Genomic DNA, 20,494 nt, shown 5'->3' on the forward strand with positions numbered 1-20,494 from the left:
CGCTCGCTGACCAGAGGAAGCTCGCCGCCTCCCCGTGCCGTGTCGGGGGGCAGGACGAGTGTCCTCACCGGCCCCAGAAGACACCTCAGAGCAGGTGCCGTGCATTTCAACCGGTTGTTCTGGGTGCAATCGTGTCCCCCAAGTTCGCATGTTGCCGCCTCCACCCCAGGACCCTGGAATGTGACTGTACTTGGAGAGAAGGCTCCTAAACGGGTGCTTCAGTCACGTCCGCGGGGTGGGCCCGACCACCCTGACTGTGGCTGTAGGAGGGATCAGGATACAGACGCTCGGGGAGGGACGGCCGGGTGCATGCCCCGGAGAGCGGCCTCAGGAGGAGCCAACCTTGCCCGCCCCGGATCTCAGGCTTGCAGCCTCCTGGCTGAAACAGGGAATCTCCCGTTTGCACCACCTGTCCTATTGTGCCCCTCGGTCCTCCCCCACAGAGCACAGGCCTGCCTCTTTGCTGGCTTATGGCCCCCCAGGGGACAGGTGTGTGTCACTCAGCTACAGGTCTCTGGGAGCCTCTGTCAGGAGCAGGCCACACCGCCGACCTCTGGAGATGGTTTCATGCAAGTGTGGGTCTCTGGGTTGGAGGGTCCTTGGAGACCTGTGCAGGGGACTTTGGTTTAGGCTGGGATGAACTCCCAGAAGAGGCCGGGGGACGAAGACAGGATCGGGTCCTAGATGGCCCGGAGAGCCCCTACTGTGTGCTGGCTCAGTCCGGACGGCAGCTCCCCTAGGAGTGTCTGTCCCCGTGCCCACTCGTGCAGGACGGGGATGTGGCGTGACCTGCTCCAAGGGCTGCGGGGGGCACCAGACACATGGTCAAGAGGCTTTGGCCATGGTCCTGCCTGCTTTTCTCCTCACAGCTCCGAGCTGTGTCCATCCGCTGGCTCGGGCCGGGCTCAGGAAGGCCCATTTACTCAGGCCTTCAGCCAGTAGGTGGAGAGCCCCAAGCAGGTGCTCGTGCCTGGCGGAGAGCAAGCCAAAGTGCCCACCCCGAGGGGTCACCGTCGCTGGAGCGATTTCCCCGAGAGCCACAGGCAGCCCAGAGAGATTCGAGGACTGGTCTGTGGTCACACGGCAGTCTGTGCGGAGCCAGATAGTGACCAACCCGGAAGGTTCTAGAACAGGCAGGCCCAGGCTGGGGAGGACAGTGGAGACCAAGTGACAGCTGAGCTAGGACTGGAGCTGGGTCGGGGGAGGGATCGGAGCTGGGATCGGAGCTGGGATCGGAGCTGGGGTCAGAGGTGGGCAAGATAGGAGCAGTGTCCAGGGCGGAGACAGGAGCCTCTGTGCACCGCTGTCTCAGCGGCCGCTTATCCTCCCTCCCGCAGTCACAGGATGTCCAGCTGGGTCCCCCGTCACCCAGGGTGAAGCCTGAGTGTCCCCACCTCCCCTGCCAAGGCGCCGTTCATGGGACACGCCCTGGCCCGTGAGCCGTGCACCCTCCAGCCCGTGGAGGGAAGGGCCGGCCCTCGTGTCTGCCCTTTGATGGATGCATCGCCACAGCCCGTGGGGACGGACTCAGCCGTGTCCGAGGGGGAACCCCAGTGATGTCGGAGACCAGAACTCAGACCTTTATGTGAGAAAAGCACGTTCTCCAAATTCCTGGTTTTGGCCGCGGATATCTTGGTGTCTGTGAGGTGCAGTGGAAGCTTTACTGGGCTGGGGCAGTGGCCGGGAAGCCCCGCTGTCGGGGACAGTTTGGGGCCATGCTCCTGGCCATTCGGCCCGTGATCCTGCCCTGGTGCTCCTGGAGAGAACGCGAGCCACGCAGTGTCCTCCCCCGTGGCTCCCACTGAGTTCGGCCTGGTCAGCTTTAGTGTCGTGGAAGTAACACTCCCCTGATCCAGCCTCGTAGGTCACGGGACAGATTTTGCCGGTTTCCCCGAGGGCCACAGGCAGCCGAAGAGAGGTTTGAGGACTGGTCTGCGGTCCCAGGGCGGTCAGTTCAGAGCCAGGGCTCGGACGCCAGTGCACGGCCCCGATCTTCTCTCGGGGGCACCTGTCTATGCCGAGGGATGTCCAGTCGAGGGGGCCCCGCTCTACTCCCCTCCCCCCATCCTACCAGCAGCCCTGCCTGCAGCCGCCTGGGGCAGCCTGGCTGGGGTCCCTCCCGCTCTGGGAGCTCAGTCAGTCTCTCGGGCCCCAGGGCAGTTGGGAGTCTCCCGGGAAAAGGTTTCTTTCATTCTTAGCTTGGGGGCAGGAGTGGTCTCTGGACTTGCCCTGGACACGGTCAGGTTCTAGTTGCAGGCCCGGCGGTGGACGAGAGCGAGGCCCTGGCCCTGACAGGTCGGACGGAGCTGCGCCAGCCGCTCCCCTGCCGGGACCTGGCGTTTCCCAGAAGCCGGTTTCCCGCAGGATTTTTGTTGCTCGCCACTGTGGTGTCTTCACGGGAAGCTGGTGCCGGGCGTTCGCCGTCTGCTGGTTTCCTCCGCGGCAGAGCTGTGAGGCTGTCGGGGCCGTTGCTTCTCTGGGCCAGCGCTCCGGAGTGCCGGTAGCCCTGGCGTACGACCCCACCTGCGTCTGCATGAGACCCGTTTTCTCAGCGTTCTCCGTTCTGTCCCTGATGCTGTCCTGCGGTGGCCGGGTTGGAGTCGGGGGGACGCTAAGCGTCATGGGGTGGGGCAGACTGGAGCGCTGGGGTGTGGCCCGCACCCCTCGGGCTGGGGGACTCCATGTCCCGTGTGCTGAAGCCAGTGCCCCATGCCGGCAGAGCCAGGAGTGTGCTGCGTCCTCTGTCTGAGCTCCTGCCCCCGGTGCCCACCACTGGGCCTCACTCGGAATTTCTCTTCTGGCACAATGGCCCCGTCACTCTGATGTCTGTGCGTCTCCCAGTAACCCTGGGCTGAGACCTTCTCAGGCTTTTCTGGGTCCTCCTCTCCACTCGCGGGAGAAAAGAAAGCAGAGTTTGCGTTTGGTCCCGAGTCTGCTGCTTACCAGCAGTGAGGGCTCAGGAACGCGGCGCATGGTCCCTGCGTCTCTTTCCTCGTTTGCAGAATGAGGATCCGTAGTAGTTCCCTGAACCCGGGGCTGTTTGGACGGTTTCACGAGATCCCGGCTGACAGGAGGTCAGGGCCTGAGAAGAGTCAGCGTGGGGCAGGACCAGGCCAGTGAGGTGTGGACAGCGCCGGCTGCGTGATTTTGGAAGTCCAGTGCGAGAGGAAACGGGGCCCTTGCGCAAAGAGTGTGAAGGATTTCAAGCGCCCACAGCAGAGCATGGGACCAAGTGTGGGGTCCCTCTGAGCGTGGGCCCTGCACCTTCTCGCCCTTGCTGGGTTCCCTTTAGTATTTACACCCTGGCCTGGAAGGACCCGGGAAGCAGGAGGCCCTTCAGACACCAGGAGGTCAACGCTAATGAGAAACGACTCACTGAGGGACCTTTGCTTTTCGATCTAGGATCCAAGGGCAGCTGCGTCCAGACATGATTCTTCAGGGGTGGAGATCTGCCCGGTGCTCTGTGCAGGGAAGGGGCCGTGCCTCTGGGACGGTCCCCCGCCCCCTTGAATCCTGACCAGGGGCTGGCCCAAGGGTCACAACCCCTGAAAACTGGAAACAGCTGACTTCTGGTGCTGGGTTCCACCGCGGGCAGCCCCACCCAGGAGAGGCCGCTGACGTCAGCGCAGAGGTGATCTTTGTGGAAGCGGGTGTGGGGCCGTGAAGCTGTCAGGGTGAGCCGCGCCCTCGGCCCCTCCTCACCCGTGCCCGTCCTCTCTCCCTGAGGAGGCCCAGCCGAGGCCGGGGCACAGCAGCCCCCTCTCTCCGCGGGCGCAGCTTGCCACTCGGTGCCAACAGTGCTTCCAGGTTAAGCACCTTGTTAGGGCAATAAGTGGGATAAAAAAACAGTATTTCACTGTATTTTTTCCTGGGGTATCATGACAGATTGAGGGCCTGTGGCTCGAGGCGTGCTGGCGGATCCCAGCTCCTGTGACCCCAAGGCTGGGGAGCAGACGGGCATGTCCCAGACTTCCCCTGCCTCCGCCTGGCTGGAGTCCAAGGCCCCGGCCTCCCGCTCACTGGCTGTCCAGCCAGCCGTGCCTGTGGGAATGTGGGGCCTGCAGAAGCCCAGGCCTGTTTCTCTTGCCCCGAGAGCCTGCGGGGGCCTCCCAGGTCCCAGGGGAGCACGTCATCCCGATGGGCCGGCTGCCCGGCCCACAGCTGGCCGAGCTGCGTGGGGGATGGGCCTCCCTCCCTCCAGCAGCAGGAGAGGGCCCCGGCCGGGGTGTCTGGCCCCTTCCCGGTCCGTCCAGAAGAAAGACTGCCTCGTTGCCGTCTGTGCGATGATACAGTGGTCAGGATCGTCACTGCCCAGACTTGGAAGTCCCGTCCGCCCAGTCACCGGGGACACTTGTCACTCTGGTGAGTGTGACACCAGCCCTCCGTCGTGGAGCGGTCCTTCTGTGCCAGGCGCTGTCTCTGTCATCTGAGCAGACTTTCCAGCAGCTCCACGTAACAGCGGTGAGAAAGTCACGCCCCGCAGCGTCGCTTTCACGACGGCCGGGGACAGAGCGGCTCTGGACACCCTAACAACAACCCCATGTTCTCCAGTTGCCCCCATTTCGCAAACGAGGAAAGGAGGTTCGGAGCAGTGAAGCTGCTGGCCCTAGTCCAGTGCGTGTGCAGAGCTGGGATTTCACCCTCGAGCTCCTGCTTCTACCCACGAACATACTCTGTCCGGAGCATTCGAGCTACATGGACAAGAACGCGCTGTGATCGTATCACTAGAGGCTGGTGCGCAGGTAGGAAGGAGTAGATGCTCCAGGGGCCTTCCTGGAGATGGTGAAACCCCGGAACCCAGCTGCTGGATGTGGGCAAAAACAAGTGAAATTCAATCAATCAAAAAAAAAGTCCAATAATCGTCCAGTAAGACCATTAGATGGTATTTGTGGATTTATTTTCTACTACTCAAGACATCTGACACTCGTCCAGGACTCAGTCCATATTGGGTGCTGTGCTAAGTGCTTCAGAGATGCCAGTTCACCAGCCCCTGCTTCACAGGAGGCGGCTGGCCGACGCAGGGCCCTTCCGTCCCTTCGTCTGTGGGTGCACGGTGCCAGCCTGGGCGGACTCCGAGCCCCCCACTGCAGTGTCCGTCAGCCTGAGACGTTGTGAGCAGGAAGAGGGTGGCCGCTGTGTGGGTGGTGTGATTGGTGGGCGGGGGTGGGGACCCCCCGCAGACCCTGCCTGGAAGCTTTCTCCTAGCGCCTGCCGTTCTGCCGCTGGAGAATTCCCCCGGTGTCTCCCGCAGGCCTGCTCCGTGATCCGGGGCTGAGATGCAGGTCCGTCCTGTATCCATTGCAGAGGTCGAGAACCCGCCGGGTCTGGTACACCCAGGTAGGGTCCCCTTCTTGAGGACTGGGTCAGCCTCGGCAGCCCTGCCTCCGTTGGGGTTGGATGTGACCACTGACCGCGGCCACACGTGGTGTGTGTTGAAGAGGCCCCAAGACAGGGGGAGGGCAGAGGCACGGATGGACGGAGCCTGGGGCTCCCCGCTGAGCGCGCCGGACTGTGATGTGGGCTCTGTGTCAGGCACCCGTCGCTGCGGGACACAGGGCCCCAGGGCTTAGGGCCTCAGTGTCCAGGCCCTTGCGACTGAGCCTGCCCCAGAGCCTGCCACTGCTGTATCTGCATCCCGGGCCCCTGCCTCTCTCAACATCAGACCAAGAGGAGTATCGTGTTTTCTGAAGGCCCAGAGCCCCACATCCGTTCCCTCTCACATGCACGTGTGTCTGTCGCCAGGAAGCTTCTTGTCCTCGACGGGGACCTATGTTCTAGCGTCTCTTTCCACCCTTAAAATTCTCAGCCTGTTGATATGGATCGAGCCCACTTAGGTCCCCTGGGATGGAGGAGACTTGGTAATCGTGAGAACCGTTGCCTGGCGGTGGCCTGTCCCTGCTGTGCCGGTGCCTGCCGCCTCACTCAGCCTTCCAAACACAAGCGCAGTGGCCCTCCCAGGCGAGGGACGGGTGGTTTCCACGTCACAGATGAGGGGGCGCAGGCTCAGAGAGGGCAAGCAGCTTGCCCGACCTCACACAGGGAGGAAGGGGCAGATTTAAACTCAGACCCAGCGGTAGGCCGGATGCTTGCCCATGAGCAAGGAAGAGTCTTTCACAAGACGTAGCGATAAAACATGAGGCGTCCTTCCTGAGCATTTGGCCGAAAAGCCGTACTTGATGTGTGAGCTTGGGTTGCCGTAACCGAACACCAGAGGCGGAGTGGCACACGCAGACAGGCACGCATTTCCCACAAGGTGTGTGGAGCCCTTCTTAGGAAAGGAATTGATAAGTATCTCATGGAGGAAAAAGGCTTTTTTGAATCACATACGTAGAGTGGTGGTTATTACGTTGAACAGTGGAACAGATTTTCTAGCTGCATGATTCCGTGGTCATTAATGTGCTGACGGGATTTGTGAATCCCTAAGGTGGTCTTAGGTCAGGGCTCAGCACGCTTTATCTACAAAAGACTGCTAACACTTCAGGCTTCACAGGCCTTGTGTTGCTGTGGTGGCCTCGGCATGCAGCCACAGGCAGTATATAAATGCATGGGTGTGGCCCTTGTCCCAATAAAACTTTATTTACAGAAACAAGTGGAGAGCCAGATTTGGCACATGGGCCGTGGTTTGCTGACCCCGGTCTCAGAGGATGCGGTATTGTCCAAATGTACTGGAATGTGTTTGTTTTTCAAGGAGCCTTCATGTTCCGTAGAACATACTCTTTGGCCGGTAGCCCGTGGCTCTCAGGCGTGGTGTACCTTCCCTCCGCTCCTTGTCCATCGTTTGGGCCAGCGCTGTTGGACGATGCGACACCGTTCTGGAAGGCTCATCCGCAGGCTGGGATAAGGACCGCCCTGGTCAGACGTCGCCCTGACTCGTCCAAACCACCTTGGGTTGGGCCCTCACGTGAGTTCTTCCGCTCTTCTAGGCGGACCCGGAGATGCCCCACCACTCACGTCAGCACTGCACTTCCCAACCTTGGAGACATCGCGGAGACACCGCGGGAACGCGCTTCTCTCTTCTTTCCGGTTAGTGACCGTCACCTGTCCCTCTGGCCCGTGTGCGTGTGTGTTTGAGGAGGGTGACGAGGTGGCGGGGGGAGAACGTTTGCCTCGTGCAGGGGTGGGGGGCGGCTAATTAAGGTCACATTCGTCAGCTACTTTCATGCGCAAGTGGAAAGTGTTTAGTCTTCGTGTTTAAGCCGATGGCTCTGAATTCATTCTGGACGGAGAGTTTTGGAAAAGAGGGACTGTTTGTATTAAGACGGACGTGGATATAGTCTTTCAAGGTACGAAATTTGTGCTGACTTGGTCCAAAACACAACCGCATCTGGTTATGTCTGGTCTCGACTGCTCCAAAAATGTCCGAAATTCCAGACAACCTCTTGGGCTTAGAAATAGAAGTCATTAATCCTGCATTTGAATTTAATATTTGAAATTTTATCCTAATCTTTTTTTTTTTCTTCCACATGAATTAACTTTTGAAAAGTTGGAAAGACATACCCAGCTTCCTCCCCCTTCTTTTCTTTTTCAAGGGAACATTCTTAGCGAAAGGGTATAAAATTAAACTAGGTTTGACCTTTTGAGTTTAGCAGATTTTCCACCTGGTCTGAGCAGGAAATGGGCTTTGCAGTGGGAAAGCCTCGTCTCCCACTTCTGGGAAGGGATACGGCGTGCGCTCTGGAGGCACAGACCTGGCTAAGCAGGAGCGTGGGCTCCTCGCCGACCCATCCGTCACACGTGGTGAGGTCGGGCGTCCGGGAGACAGCCAGTTCGGAGAAGGGCTCCAGCCAGCCCCTTAGTCTCATCTGAAATAGCTAAGCCCCCGCTCCCTCCCGAAATTACACATAATCCTGCAGGATTCTCATGTGGAATCTAGGCTCTATCTTGAATTTCATCCGCAAAGGGCAGCATGAGGGGTGCAAGCTTGGGGCATGGGCCCAGCCCCCAGGTACTATGAAGGATCTTGTGAAAGAGCGAGTCTGGGACAGGAGGGGTCCGGGGACCTGCTGGTGGGTGGGGTGTGGGGGGCTGGAAAGAGAGAAGACCAAGGTCCGGGAGGGGGGCTTGGGGTGTGGGTGCTCTTGGAGCTGGGATTGGGGAACATGCTTTGGCTTTTGTATCAAAGAACTGGGGCCCCCTCGGGCAGAGGATGGGTTTCCTCATTTGGGGGTCCTGCCCATCTGTTGCAACATATCACGGGGCGGGGGTCTGTGAATTCCAGCAAGCCTGGGTTCGGGATCTGGCCCCACTTTTTATGGAGAGACAGGCTTTGGGCAAGTCTCATGACCTCTCCTAGCCTCAGTGTCCCCGTGTGTAAAACGGGCACACAATAGCATCTTCCTCGGAGGCCTTCGGGGGGGATGATCTGCTTCCTTGTCGGCCCGGAACCTGCCCCAGGGATGTGCTTAATTAAAACCGACAGCCTCACAGAACTGGAGAATCTTTCTGTTCCCAGCTGATCGTGCTTGCCAAGGCAAGGGAGGGGGCTGGCCACGCCCCTCCCACCGCCCCTCTGCCCTTTTTGTGACTGGCTTTTCCTTTCAGGGGTGGTCTCTGCTCCCTGCCCTGTGATGTCACTCCCTAAACATGCTGGGCGCAGGCGGGGGAGGCAGAAGGGGCCCTCGCTGTGATTCCCCCGCTTCTGCCGCCAGCCTCGCACTCCCCAGGGGCAGCCCTGGCCGGGGCTCAGGAGTGGCAGGCTGCTTCCCAGAGGGATTTATGATTCCTTGGGCGGGGGTGGTTTGCTCCTCCAGAAATTAAACAAAGCCAGCAGAGGCGGCGACCGTGGTCCTGGTTCCCCCGCTATCTCCTCTGGGGTCCGTCAGGCCGCTGAGGATCAGGGGCGGGGCCCCCCGGTGGACCCCGGCTGCGCGGCTACGTCTGCGGCCAGTCGCCCCATCTGCTGGGCCTTGGTTTCTTGGGCGGGGCTGGGGGGCATGTCAGGCAGGTGACACAAGTGTCTCCCAGGCCACAAACCTCTGTTTCCGAGAACGTGCGGGGGTAGGGGGCACTTGCCCGGGACCTGGGATGGCCAGGAGCACCAGCGGCCAGCAAGACCCAGCCTGGGTCCCCTAAGTTCCAACATTCAAAGATTGGAAACTCCAGAAACACGCGTGGTGAACAAAGTATCGAGGTTTTAAGGGAGGGCAGGAGGGCGTCCGCGACCCGGTGTGGCCTGCCTGTGTCGTCTTGTGCCGTGAGAACATTTCTAACAGCCCAAATCCAGCACTTCGCAAATGCTCCTGCCTGGAGACAGGCCACACGGCGGTGTAGGAAGCGAGTTTATTCGAAAAGCACAGGCTGTCCGTGTGTGTTGGGTGGGGGGGTGGTGAGTGGCGTGTAGACCTCTCAGAAGAATGACGGGGAGGGAGAGCCGTTTACAGGGGTGCTATGAGCTTCAGGGGGAGGGTGACCCTTGAACACCTGCCGCACCCCATGCCTGGGATGCCCTGCTTGTACCGTGAGTATCCGTCCCTTTGGTCTGGTTGCAGAGGTCCCCTGACCTGAGCCAGGACTGTCGGAACTTAGGGGACCCAGGCTGACTGGCGTCATGCCCGGGGAACATGTGCACCCCAGCGGCCCCAGCAAGGCCTTTCTTTGCTCTGGGGACGGGGGAGCAGGCAGTGCTGGCCTGTGTAGAGAAGACCCAGACCCAGAAGCAGCGGGGCCTGGCCAGCCTCCCGGCTCCTGGGTCAGCCCTGCCTTGACTTCACAGACATCCTGCATCTCCGACATCAACCACCCCCAGCCCTGCTTTCGGCATAAACTGTCCTGATGGGCTTCTTTCTTTTAAAATGAAATAGTCTCGGCCGATGTGACGAGGAAGGGGAGGGTAGCCCACGTGGGCTTACACTTTGCCCCGGGGCCTCACTCGGCTTGCATGTGAGGGGCATCGGGGGTCGCCGGGCCCCATCTCAGGCTGGTTAGGTCAGACTCTCCGGGAGACGGCGCCCAGGCACCTGCGTTCGGACAAGGGCTCCAGGGCGCTCCCCAGGCTGTGTGAACGCTGCCCTTGCCAACGGACAGCCCTCAGCCTGAGGCAAACACCCCCACTGTCTCTAGAACGTTCTCGAACGTGTACATCGGCCTGTCTGTGTTTGGTAACAAATACTGAGTGTTGGTTTCCGGAGAGTGGGGCCAAGGTGTTTTAATTCGTTTGCTCTTCAGATCAAATGTCTGGAGCACCTGCTGTGAGCCCTGGGGGTGCTCAGGGAGCAGAACGGCCCGGGGCCTCCCCCTCACAGCCTTTGGGAGCAGAGCCTGAGTCAGAGCTTCCAAGCTCAGGGAACCGGTCCCAGGACATTCCGTCTGTGGGCGGAGAGGGACCCGTATGGCTGACGAGCAGGCCCTTGTGGGGGCAGCAGGACTCGTCCCTGGGGGCCTTTGGGGGCCACAGAGAGCCCACCTCCTGCTCCACCCCTGACAGAGCCCTGCCTCGATGCTGGTCCCAGGTGAGCATCCCGGCTCCCTGGCATGGGGGCCAGCCTGGTCATCCCCGGGGCGGGGGCGGTGCAGAGGGGCACGAAATGTCTGTGGTGGGGACGCCTGGGAGCCACCAGCACAGGTCAGCTGCCAGCCTCGTGTGGGAGCAGAGCGGGTACCCCGAGAGACATGGTGTCTTGTAGACCCTCCTGCCTTCCACCTCTGCAGTATGCGCTTGTTCCCGCATGGTCCTCCCAGCTCGCGGGGCTTCTTCCTGTCTGAAGGACACAGCAGCCGGTCCCTGCCGGGGATCCCAGCGTGGGGACGTCCTGGCTCCCTGGGTTCTGCGTGGTTCTCTTACTCCCCTCCGGCGGCCTCAGGGTGACTGTGGTCGGGACGCACTGTTATTTCTGGGCCGTCTCTCCCTCCATCCCCCACTGGAAGCCCTCCAGACCTGGATGGTGGGCCTTGGTGCGACCCCGGTGGGGCTGAAGCCATCCCTCACCTTGGCTGGAAGGTCGCCCTTTTTCTGCGCCGGCCATCCGCCGCCCGTGGGCAGGCTTTCCTGGAAGATCTGTGAGTGCTCCGTCTCTCCGTGGGCCCGACTGATCTCGGCGTCCCCACATTCAGAGAGAACTCAGTGCAGCTGGTCTCAGACAGGGCCCTTCGGTTGTAGCAGGGTGATCTCCTTGCTGGTGGGAGCTTTTCTCTGGCACTGTTTCCTCTGGAGAACCCGTGGAATTCTGCAGTCCTCTGTGTGTCTTCCTGGTCCTGCTTCCCGGCCCGTGGAGGGCCATGACCTGAGCCTGGCCACTCTGAATCTTCCTGGCACACCCCATCCACCATCAGGGATGCAGAGACCGACATGGCAGCATCCAGAGCCGACCCCGGCCTTCCCTAGGCCCTTCCCGGGGCCAGTGGGAGAGGGGCGCTCCCTCCCCCGTGTCTGGTGTTGTGCGGAGCAGGGAGGCCTGGTGCTGGCGAGGTCTGTTTCACTTGAGAACGGGCAGACGAGCAGCGTCAGGAGATGGGGACAGAGACAGATTCCTGGTAGTTTCAGTGGGATCCCGGGCCCCACGCGTCACCAAGGCCAGACCTACCCCATTGATTTTCTAGTTGAGGGAACAACCAGTGGGTTTTTGGGGTAGGTTGGCCCAAGAGAAGCTTCTAACTTTGCAACCAGGAGTCCCAGCCAGCTTTCCAGCAGGGACGAAGCAACAAGAGCGTGAAAGGAAGAACGAGTCACTCAGACTTGGTAGGAGAGGACCGGCCGGCACCAGGCAACTGGGCGTCAGGAAGCCCCAGAGCCAGGTGCTCTGGAAAACCACCCATGCGCTCCAGTGGACTTCCGGGAAGAACTAGGCCCAGGGGCCCAGCGTGGGTCCCCTGCCCGACCTGCATCCAGGGAACTGGATAGAAGGCCCCTCTGGGCCCTCGCGGGACTTGGTCACTGCCCCAGGGGATGGTGTTCTGGGGTAGAGACGAGGCTAGGCGGTCACAGGGCCGATGCCACAATAGCTCGGGAAACAGCAGACGACGCGAGAGTGATTTTCTCTGCTTTGGGTTCGAATGACCCTGAGGACTTTTGCTCAGTGGCTTGGCAGAGGGGTGCCCTATGGCCGAAGGGATGTGTGTTTGGAGCCCGAGGTTCAGGGGAAGGCAGCTCTTGCCCAGCCCTCGCTTGGACGTTGGGTGCCCGTCCACCTTCGGCTTTGCTCGTAACGAGTCTGTGGTGAAGCCGGCGTCTCAGAGCACCCGGGGCTGCGGAGAGCTCAGGGCTCAGCCAGCCACGGCAGAGTCTGTGTGAGCCCTTCCCGCGCAGGGGCCCCTCACCGTCCAGCTCCCAGGGGCACACTGACCAGCACCTGCCCCTCACGTGGGGGCGGCTACAGGGCCGCCTTGGCTGACTCACTCGCTCAGGAAGAAGTCCTGCTCGTCACCGACTTCCCTCCTGACCTCGACTGTTGGAAAGCCCGTGCTCCCCTCGGAGGCACTCAGAGACCCCAGTCTCTCCTTTCAAATTGACGGAAATTCAGGTACTATCGTAAAACCAATGACAAGTGGGGCTGAGAGGGTCTTCGTCTTCAAGCTGTAGCTGACGTCCACGCGGATCCCACCGTGCAGTCCTGTTTCAGAATTATTCTATAATAATTTTTAAAGAAACCCCTAACATTTGAGTAAAAAAGCAGAAAAGATCTCTCTTGATTTTTGAGCATGGAGACTAGTGGAAGCTGGCTCTCTCAGCTTGGAGGCCGCCGACTGTCATTGATGGTTACTCTCTGAGTGACCCCGGTGAGCCCCGTCACCTCTGGAGCCTCGGTTTTCCCATCTGCGAGATGGGAACAGTAATAGTCTGCCTCGTGCCGTTAAGTGTGTGAATGCATTTAAAGCTGTTCGACTAGGTTGGCACGTAGGAAGCGCGAAGTAAATCTTAGCGGTTGTTACTACTCCCAATTAGTAAAGATTTGAACACACGCCTGGCACTTTAAATGCCGAAATTATGTGCGCCGTCTCTGGAATAAAGTACATCCTGAATATAAATAGTCCCTGCCTAGGTCTGAAGCCATTTATAGCAATTCCTGTTTCCACTGTGGATTTCAGTTTTGCTGATACGGAGGGAAAATTTCAAGCCCTGTGCTGTATAAATTTAGTTAACATGTTCCTGCTCTGACCCTTCTGTCACATGACTTTTGTTTCTCATTAAGTCAGTGAATGAGATTTGCTAATAAGCCAAGAAAAATCTAATTAGGGTAGGGGCCTTTTCCTGGAGAATTAAGTCTCCCGTGGACCCACAGATGGTGAGGATTCAGGGCGAGGGGTGCCCAGGGTGCGCCTCGCTGCTTGGACACACCGCACCTGCGCGCGCGCTCTGCTCTCGGCACAGACGCTGGTATAATTTTCGTAGGTTTGTTTCCTGAGCATGAATATTAGTCGCCTCGAGGATCAAAACCAAAAATAGACGGAAGGACAACGGAGTGGGCCTGGCGCCGCACGACGTGGACTTAATACGACTTTGCAATTCATGCTCCGTGGGGCGATTATGAAAACAAGGAGCGATGTTTGGATTAACGCTAGGGTTTGCATTTCCTCTCCGGTCACCCAAACGTCCTGCTTCCAAGGCACGAGCGGAGTTCGCGTGTCTCCGGGAAGGGCCGACCCATTGCCCACCCCCGCCCCGGGGTGTCTGCGCGCCCACATCTGCCTGCTGGGGTCGGCGTTACCGCAGGGGTGTGCGGGGTTTTTCTCTCCCCTGCCTCTGAGTCTCTGCGTCCGAGGTGTGTTTTCTCTCCCCTTTCCCACTGCTTCGATGGTGGCAGCTACTAATGCCTAAATGTGTTTCCATTAGTTCATTGGGGGCCGCAAAACGGCGACGCCCTAGTTCCGTTGCTGCGTCTTGGTTGCTCAGCTGGAGTCGGTTCACCCGTTTGGTCGCCCCGTGCGGCGGCTCAGACAGAGGAGGGATTTCTTTCCGTGTGCCGGTACTTGAGGGGACAGCTGGGTTCCCGACCAGTGTTACAAGGCGATCAAGCGGTTTTCTCTCAGATCGTGAGGAAGGCGTCGATTTCAGACATAATTAATGAGCTTCCATGTGTTGTGGTTCATGGTTGTGGGGCGTGTGTGTTGGGGGGTGGTCGAGAAGGTTCTGATGTTGGCTGCCTCATCCGCGTTTCCCGGAAGTAGAGCAGGACCGAGTGAAGTACCTCCGGAGAGGGTGAGCTCCCCGGCCCCCAGGGCCCTCCAGTTCCAGGCCAGGGCACAGCTGAGAGGAGCAGGGAAGGGAGTGGCCCACGGAGCCGGTGGACTGGGGCACCCCTCGCTCTCCGGGGCCTCCGGGCGGCTCAGTCCCCTCGTCCCCCCTCATCCCGTCCCCTCTAGAACACCTCCGCGGGGGCACGCGTGCCTTCAGCCGGTCGCCCGAGGGGCCAGGCTCTAGAGACGGTTCTGTCCCGCTGAGGCACGTGGCCGTCCCAGAGCTCACGGGGACCACCCTGGGGTTTCGCTCCCAGCCCCTCATTTCCCCTCAGCACTGGCTTCTCATGGGAGAGCCGAGCCCCTGTGGTGGGAGTGTCGCCCTGGACTTCACAGAAGCGGGTGGTGGGAATCTGACACAGGACGCTCTGTCTCTGTCTGACGCCATGGTGCCCGAGGGCAGGGGACCCGTCTCCCGCGGCCGGCCTCCTGGCTGCACCTTTGCTCACGCTGGGTCACTGGGGCCACCACTGTCACGGAGGACGTAATGCGTTTGACCGTCCTTCCCTTTTCCCTGGTCCGAATCGGGCACTCGCATCTGTTTCTGGGCAGGATGACCAAGTGGGTTCGAGTCGTGTCTAGACGAAGAGTTCATAAGCACAGACGGTGTGTCGGATCTCCCTCTACTCTCGGAGGCGTTCTGGCTTCCTGAACACCTGGACAGGGGACTCGCTGGACGTCCCTGGGCACACAGGGACAACAGCGAGGTCCTTTGCGGAGGCGGGAGCGGCACCTCCAGATCACGGTCCGGACAGCTGGAGACGTCTGTGTACAGTGGGGGAGAACTTCTCCTTTCCTCAGGGGAGCCCCAGGCCGCAGGCTTCCAGCAGTGGCGTCGGTGCCGCGTGTGACTTCCTGGCTCAGGTGGCCCAGGTGCTCCCTTGCCCGTGCCTGGCTGGACGGCAGCCTGCGGTGGGCCAGGCTGGCCAAGACAGAAGCGTTTAACCTCCTGTTGCTACCCCCGGGGACCTGTTAGGAAGGGGCTGCACGGAAGGGGAAGACACCGAGCCCCTCTCTTCCTCGCCCGGACAGTTACGAAGAGGACAGCACCTCCCCGCGGCTTCCTGGGTCTCTGTCCCAGCTTGTGCCATGCATGTGGTCCGTGGGCTGCGGACTGGGGGGCCCTGTGCGAAGGACGGTAGCCATGAAGCCAGCTCCGGACGAAGCCTCAGCTTTCCCTTCTGTTAATTGGGAATGATAAGACCCCTTCCCCAACATTACCGTTTGAAATGCAGGAGCCTCTAGGACTGTTCAACAGAAAACCCGGTGTATGGTAAGTGCTCCATAAATACGCATTCTTCGTCCTTGTCTTCACTGAGGTACAAACGTTGGCCACCCTTAGAGAGGTTATTCATGCAGCTGTTTCTTTACCTTTCTCCCCTACCAAGTGGGTCTGTAAACTGTGTCTGTTTCGATGAAGAAGACAGACCCCCTTTCCCACCAAGGTCGGCCGAAGAACACTCCCGAGACACCCACATCCCAGTGCGACTTCAGGAGGCAAAAAGGACTTTGCTGAGGAGATTGAACTTGGGGTCTTGAGATGGGGGGGCCTGATCCTGGGTATTCCGGAGGCCCATGTATGAACCGTCCCAGTACAGGATGTTGACCACGGGGGGCACAGTTACGCATAACCGGGGGTTTAACCCAGTCTGGGGTTCAGGCCAGGAAGCCCTGAGAGATTTGGGTCCGGGGAAGGCCTGCAGGGTGCTGGCCTCCACCCCAGAGACAAGAGAAGGAGGGACAGAGTGCATCAGTCGGTTTACTTCTTGACCGGACTGGGTGGCATTGGCACAGAGGGGACCCGGCGGCTCAGAAAGGTCCCTCTTGGCGCAGGTAGGACCTTCCCCAAAGCCCAGCTCTGGCTTCTGGCCCTGAGAGCCATGGGAAGGGTATACAGAGGTTTGTGCACACCCCATTTCTGGCCTACCAGGACCCAGAAATACTGGGGTGTCGCCTCCGCGTGCCGTCACCTTTGAACCCAACCCTGCCCAGGGCCCTCGCCGTGAGCTGAGCCCCCTACGAGCCCAGGAGAGGAAATGTCCCCTAGCCGCTCCAGCCCTGCGAGACGTTTGTCCATGTGCGCCTTCCTGCCTGTCCCCGAAATCCTCTGGCTCACGTTTAATGCCAGTTCTAACTCCGTTTTCATTAAAACGTCGAATCCTAATTTTTTGTAGAGCCACTTCCAACTGTGCGGCCACAGTGCGGTGGGGCCCCCACCCCGCGCGGAGCCCGGCAGCTGGGACTCACACCGACTCGGGACAGTCACGACACTTTGTTCGGCTCCGTACAGGCAACCCAGTCAGAAAGTCCTGATTTGTGGCGTTGTGCGGGCTTCCCGTTCCTTTCAACCCCAAGCGTCTCAAGCCGCGCCCGGGTTCCCAGGGCTGCCACAGCCTCCCGCTCGCACGTCGCCAGCAACAGAGCAATGGACGTTCCGGGGCTTCCAGTCGTCCCAGACTTCATCCGCCGCTTTTGAAAACTGGAGGCTAAATTCTCGTGACATGAAGTAGACCATTTTAAACCGAGCAGTCCGGCGGCAAGCCTCGTGGGCTCGGCGAAACCACCACCATAGCGGCAGGACTTCTGCATCACCCTGGACGGAGACCCCGTGCCCACAGCCGGTCACTGCCACCCCGGCCTCCTCCCAGCCCTCGGCGGCCACTCACCTGCTTTCTGACCGTAGCTTTGCTTGTTCCAGAACGGCCTTTTGAGACGGGCTTCTTTTACTTGGCTCCTATTCGAGCCCCACAGATACAGGTCCAGTCCTGGCTCTGCCATTTCCTGTGTCGGGCAGCTTCAAGCACGACTCTCCAGCACGCTGACCCTCAGTGCCCTCACCTGGAAAGGGAAGAAAACCGCCACGGCAGGTAGCCCGTGCTCACCGAGCGTGGCCCTGCTGAGCACTCGCTGTTTCACGGTGATGACGTCCCACTGCCAGCTCAACAGGACGGATGCTGAGGAACAGAGAGATTTGGACATCCGTCCTGGGCCACGGCTCTTGGTAAACGGTCAACCTGGGCCCCCAGCCAGGCCTTCTGGCCGAGCCCTGGGGGCCCTACCTGAGGCTCCTGGCCCCGCTGTGACTGTCTTAATTCGATGTGATTGTTCCTTACAAAACTTGGACCGGCCGGTGGACAGACCAGGTACTGAGGCTGCTCGTCACCCAGCCCAGCCACGGAAACGCTTCTCCCTCCGTGAGTCCCGCCCCTCGCCCAGGCCTGGCTGCTTCTCTCCGCATGAAGTATTTCCTGCCCGTCTCCCAGGGGTGCTGCTGTAAGCATTCCCTTCCCCCACTCTGTGCTCTCCGCACGTCCGACGCTTCGAGCACGGCCCGACCCAGGGAGCGCTTGCTGCCGGCCTACTGCCTGGGTGAGCGCCGTGAGTCTGATGAGCCGGCCGGCCCTCCGTGAGTCCCCACCTGGGAGTCACTGCTGGTCCCCCAGGAGCTAAGAAGAACCCTCGTCTCCCTGGGCCTGGGAGAGCTGAGACCTCCCTGGAGACGCAGACCTGGAATCCTGCAGCGGAAGCAGGTGACGGTTACGGCCTGGAGAAGCACTCGTAAGCCTCCAAGGAAAATCCCCCGTGTTTATACAGGGTCTTGTGTCCAGCTCAGAGGCCGGGCAGGCAAGGCTGGGGAGGCCGAGGCTCGGACAGCCGGCATGCCCTACCCCCAGGCCACCGCAGCCTGCGTGTGCAGCAGGGAGTGCATGGGGGTCCCCATGTCTGCCGGGACGGGTGGCCCCGTGTGACATGTGTGGTCTGGCCAGACCAGGTCCCCATGCGCTGGGGTCCCGGCCCAGGGTGCCTCTGACCTGCATTTGAGGGCAGCACTGCGGGATGGGGTGGCTCTTCCCAGGCCCGGTGTCCACCCCGTCCCAGGTCTGTGAGCTCCTGTGGTCACTCGAGCCACCGAGGGACGTGGCCACCAGCTCCGGGACGCGGCTGTTCTTGCTGGCTGCGTCCCCCTTGCTCCCTGTCCTCGTCCGCTGGCCTCTCTGAACTACTCCCTTCAGGACATGACTTCCAAGTTCCCAACAGAGACGAAGGGTCAGGATTCGGGAACAACATGTCAGAATTTCTGGGAATTCGCCAAGAGTTCCTGAGCTGTAAATTATTCTGCATTTTCCACATCACTTGATGTGATTTAAGTACGGATGGGAGACCCGGAGAGTAAATCCTGCCATAGGCTAATGCGAAAATGCTCAGAAGTTTGTTTTTTCTTTTTAAATTAACATATAATGGTAAACGCATGGTTTATCGTTGTTTGGAATCAGTGTATTCTGACAGTATGTGATTCAGTAATTGATAACATTTCACATTAATTTGTACCTGATTCATATGTTCCATAACAGAAACTATTAAAAGAAACTCAGATGAACACAAAATAAATGTCAAATAGAAATCATTTAAAAAGTTGAAGTACCACAAATATTTAGTAACTAAAACCTCTCAGTCTTGACAAGGAGATTTTAAGTCACACAGTTCATTTCTGGCCCCTGCTGGAGGTTTTGGTGTTTCCCTAACAAACGAGGGATGGGGACAAGTGTATTTCGCATCGACGTTGCGTGGGTGGCGGAGCGCCTCCCGCAGCCTGGCCGCAGCCTGGCGTTGGGCGCGCCTGGTTTCCTGCAAGTTCAGTCCCTTGTTAGCTGCGAAAAGCTTTTGTCTCCTGGCCTATGGGAGGTGTCGCCGTCAAAACTGGCTTTTGCAAATTCAGATCGAAGACCGGTTTCTGGTTTACTCAGAGGATCGTAAATTCCTCCGTTGACGCTTTATGTACGAAGATCGGCGCCCGAGCATGAGTGTTCCTGCCCCAGAAACAACGCCGCGTGTAGATCTTCTAGAAATGTTGGCAGCACAGGTTCGCGTGGAAATTGCCAACTTGGGGATTTCTTCGCTGTCATGAGTTACTTTTTGAGAGACACTCGCAGAGCGTGCCGTGTGTGCAGACTTAGTCGATACCTCGTTTATCTGCGAGCGTGACTGGTCTCCACACATCCGTCGGCCGACGAGTGGATGAAGAACGCGGGTGTCGATGTAGGACGGGATACGATGCGGCCATCACAAACCCAGAAATCCTGCCCTTTGCCACGACGTTGGTGGGACGCCAGGGTATTGTGCTGAGCGAAATAAGGCAGAGAAAGACGACGATGGTTTGATCTCCCTGACACAACGTCTGAGAAAGAGACAGAGTCACAGGGGAAGGGAGGGAAAGGGAGACAAGAGGAACCCGGAGAGGGGGACCACCCATGAGACACTCTTGGTCTCGGGACGCAGACGGAGGGCTGCTGGAGGGGAGGGCGTGGGGGGAGCGGGGAGGGACGGAGGGGAGCGCGTGAGCTGGGTAAGACTGCTGAATCACAGACCTGGACCCCTGAAACAAGTCACACATTATCAAAATAAGGAGGAGGAGGAGGAGGAGGAGGAGGAGGAGGAGGAGCAGGGCAGACCCGAGCACACAGTTGGGACACGGCGACAGCGCCAGGTCAGACCGGCGGGCGGGTGCCCTTCTGTCCTCGGGGCTCCGGTTCTGTCTCTGGGGTGTGACTTTACCCCCGCGGCTCGCCCTCTGCTGTGTGCCGTCCTCTCAGCCCTGGGTTCCAAGAGCCTCCGAACGGCCTGCCTGTCCGCCTCACGTCCCAGCCCTGCGCCCCAGCCCCGCCCCAGCCTGCAGGGTCAGGGGCTGCATCTGAGAGGCAGGAACAGTGACCAGGTAGGCCCGGGGGACCCGTCCCTTCGTCAAGGGCGGAGCTTTCCCTCCTCCCCTCCCTCCGCCTCCTCCCCTACCTCGTCCCGCCTTCCCTCCCCCCTTCCTTCTTACCCCCCAGCCCCTCCCCCCCTGCCTTGCCTCTCTCCTTCTTTACAAAGCACTAGATCATAGATTTGAGAGAAGCGTCAGGGTTGCAGAAGTGTCCCTGACGCTATGCGTCCCTGCCGTGAATTCACGACCAGCTGCTGTGCCTGCCGCTCGCCTCTTGCTGTAGTACGATCTGCGGGTTTGGACGCGCACTCGCAGTGTCACACAGAATAGCTTCACTGCCCTAAAGGTCCGCTGTGGGTAGAGCCTCGCGAGCAATGCCCTTCTGTCTGGAAATGCCTAGCACAGCGCCTGGCCTGTGCCAGACCCTCCACGACGCCCTGCTGTCACCTCCTAACGTGGGGGCCCTCTTCCCAGGTTTAGGACCTACCAGGGACCCATCCGTCCATGCGGCCTTGCCCCCCAGGGCAAGCCTTGTGCCAAACACGACCGTTGGGCTGGTTCCCGAATAGCACGGATGCCACCCGGGAGCAGCTCCCCTGACTTCACACGTGAAAGGGCCATTTG

At 59.8% G+C, this 20,494-nt stretch overlaps 1 protein-coding gene across 6 annotated transcripts in view; it reads left to right on the top strand.

Moving 5' to 3' along the window:
* Positions 1 to 20,494, top strand: part of LOC309853521 (uncharacterized protein) — a 450,528-nt gene that overhangs the window by 160,780 nt on the left and 269,254 nt on the right. For 3 of the 6 annotated variants that reach the window (XR_014305779.1, XR_014305780.1, XR_014305781.1), the window contains exons 1-2: positions 4,229 to 4,742; positions 6,924 to 7,023. Coding sequence is in view for 1 of the 6 variants with exons in the window: in XM_082711637.1 (XP_082567763.1) it covers positions 6,924 to 7,023 (100 nt within the window). In the remaining 5 variants the exon portion in view is untranslated. Of the gene's footprint in view, positions 1 to 4,228; positions 4,743 to 6,923; positions 7,024 to 16,459; positions 18,641 to 20,494 lie in introns of those variants that run through there. The other 3 variants (XR_014305778.1, XM_082711637.1, XR_014305782.1) reach the window with 2 other exon arrangements.

The sequence above is a fragment of the Mustela nivalis genome (assembly GCF_964662115.1).
Source record: "Mustela nivalis genome assembly, chromosome: 18".
Classification (NCBI taxonomy): Eukaryota; Metazoa; Chordata; class Mammalia; order Carnivora; family Mustelidae; genus Mustela; species Mustela nivalis.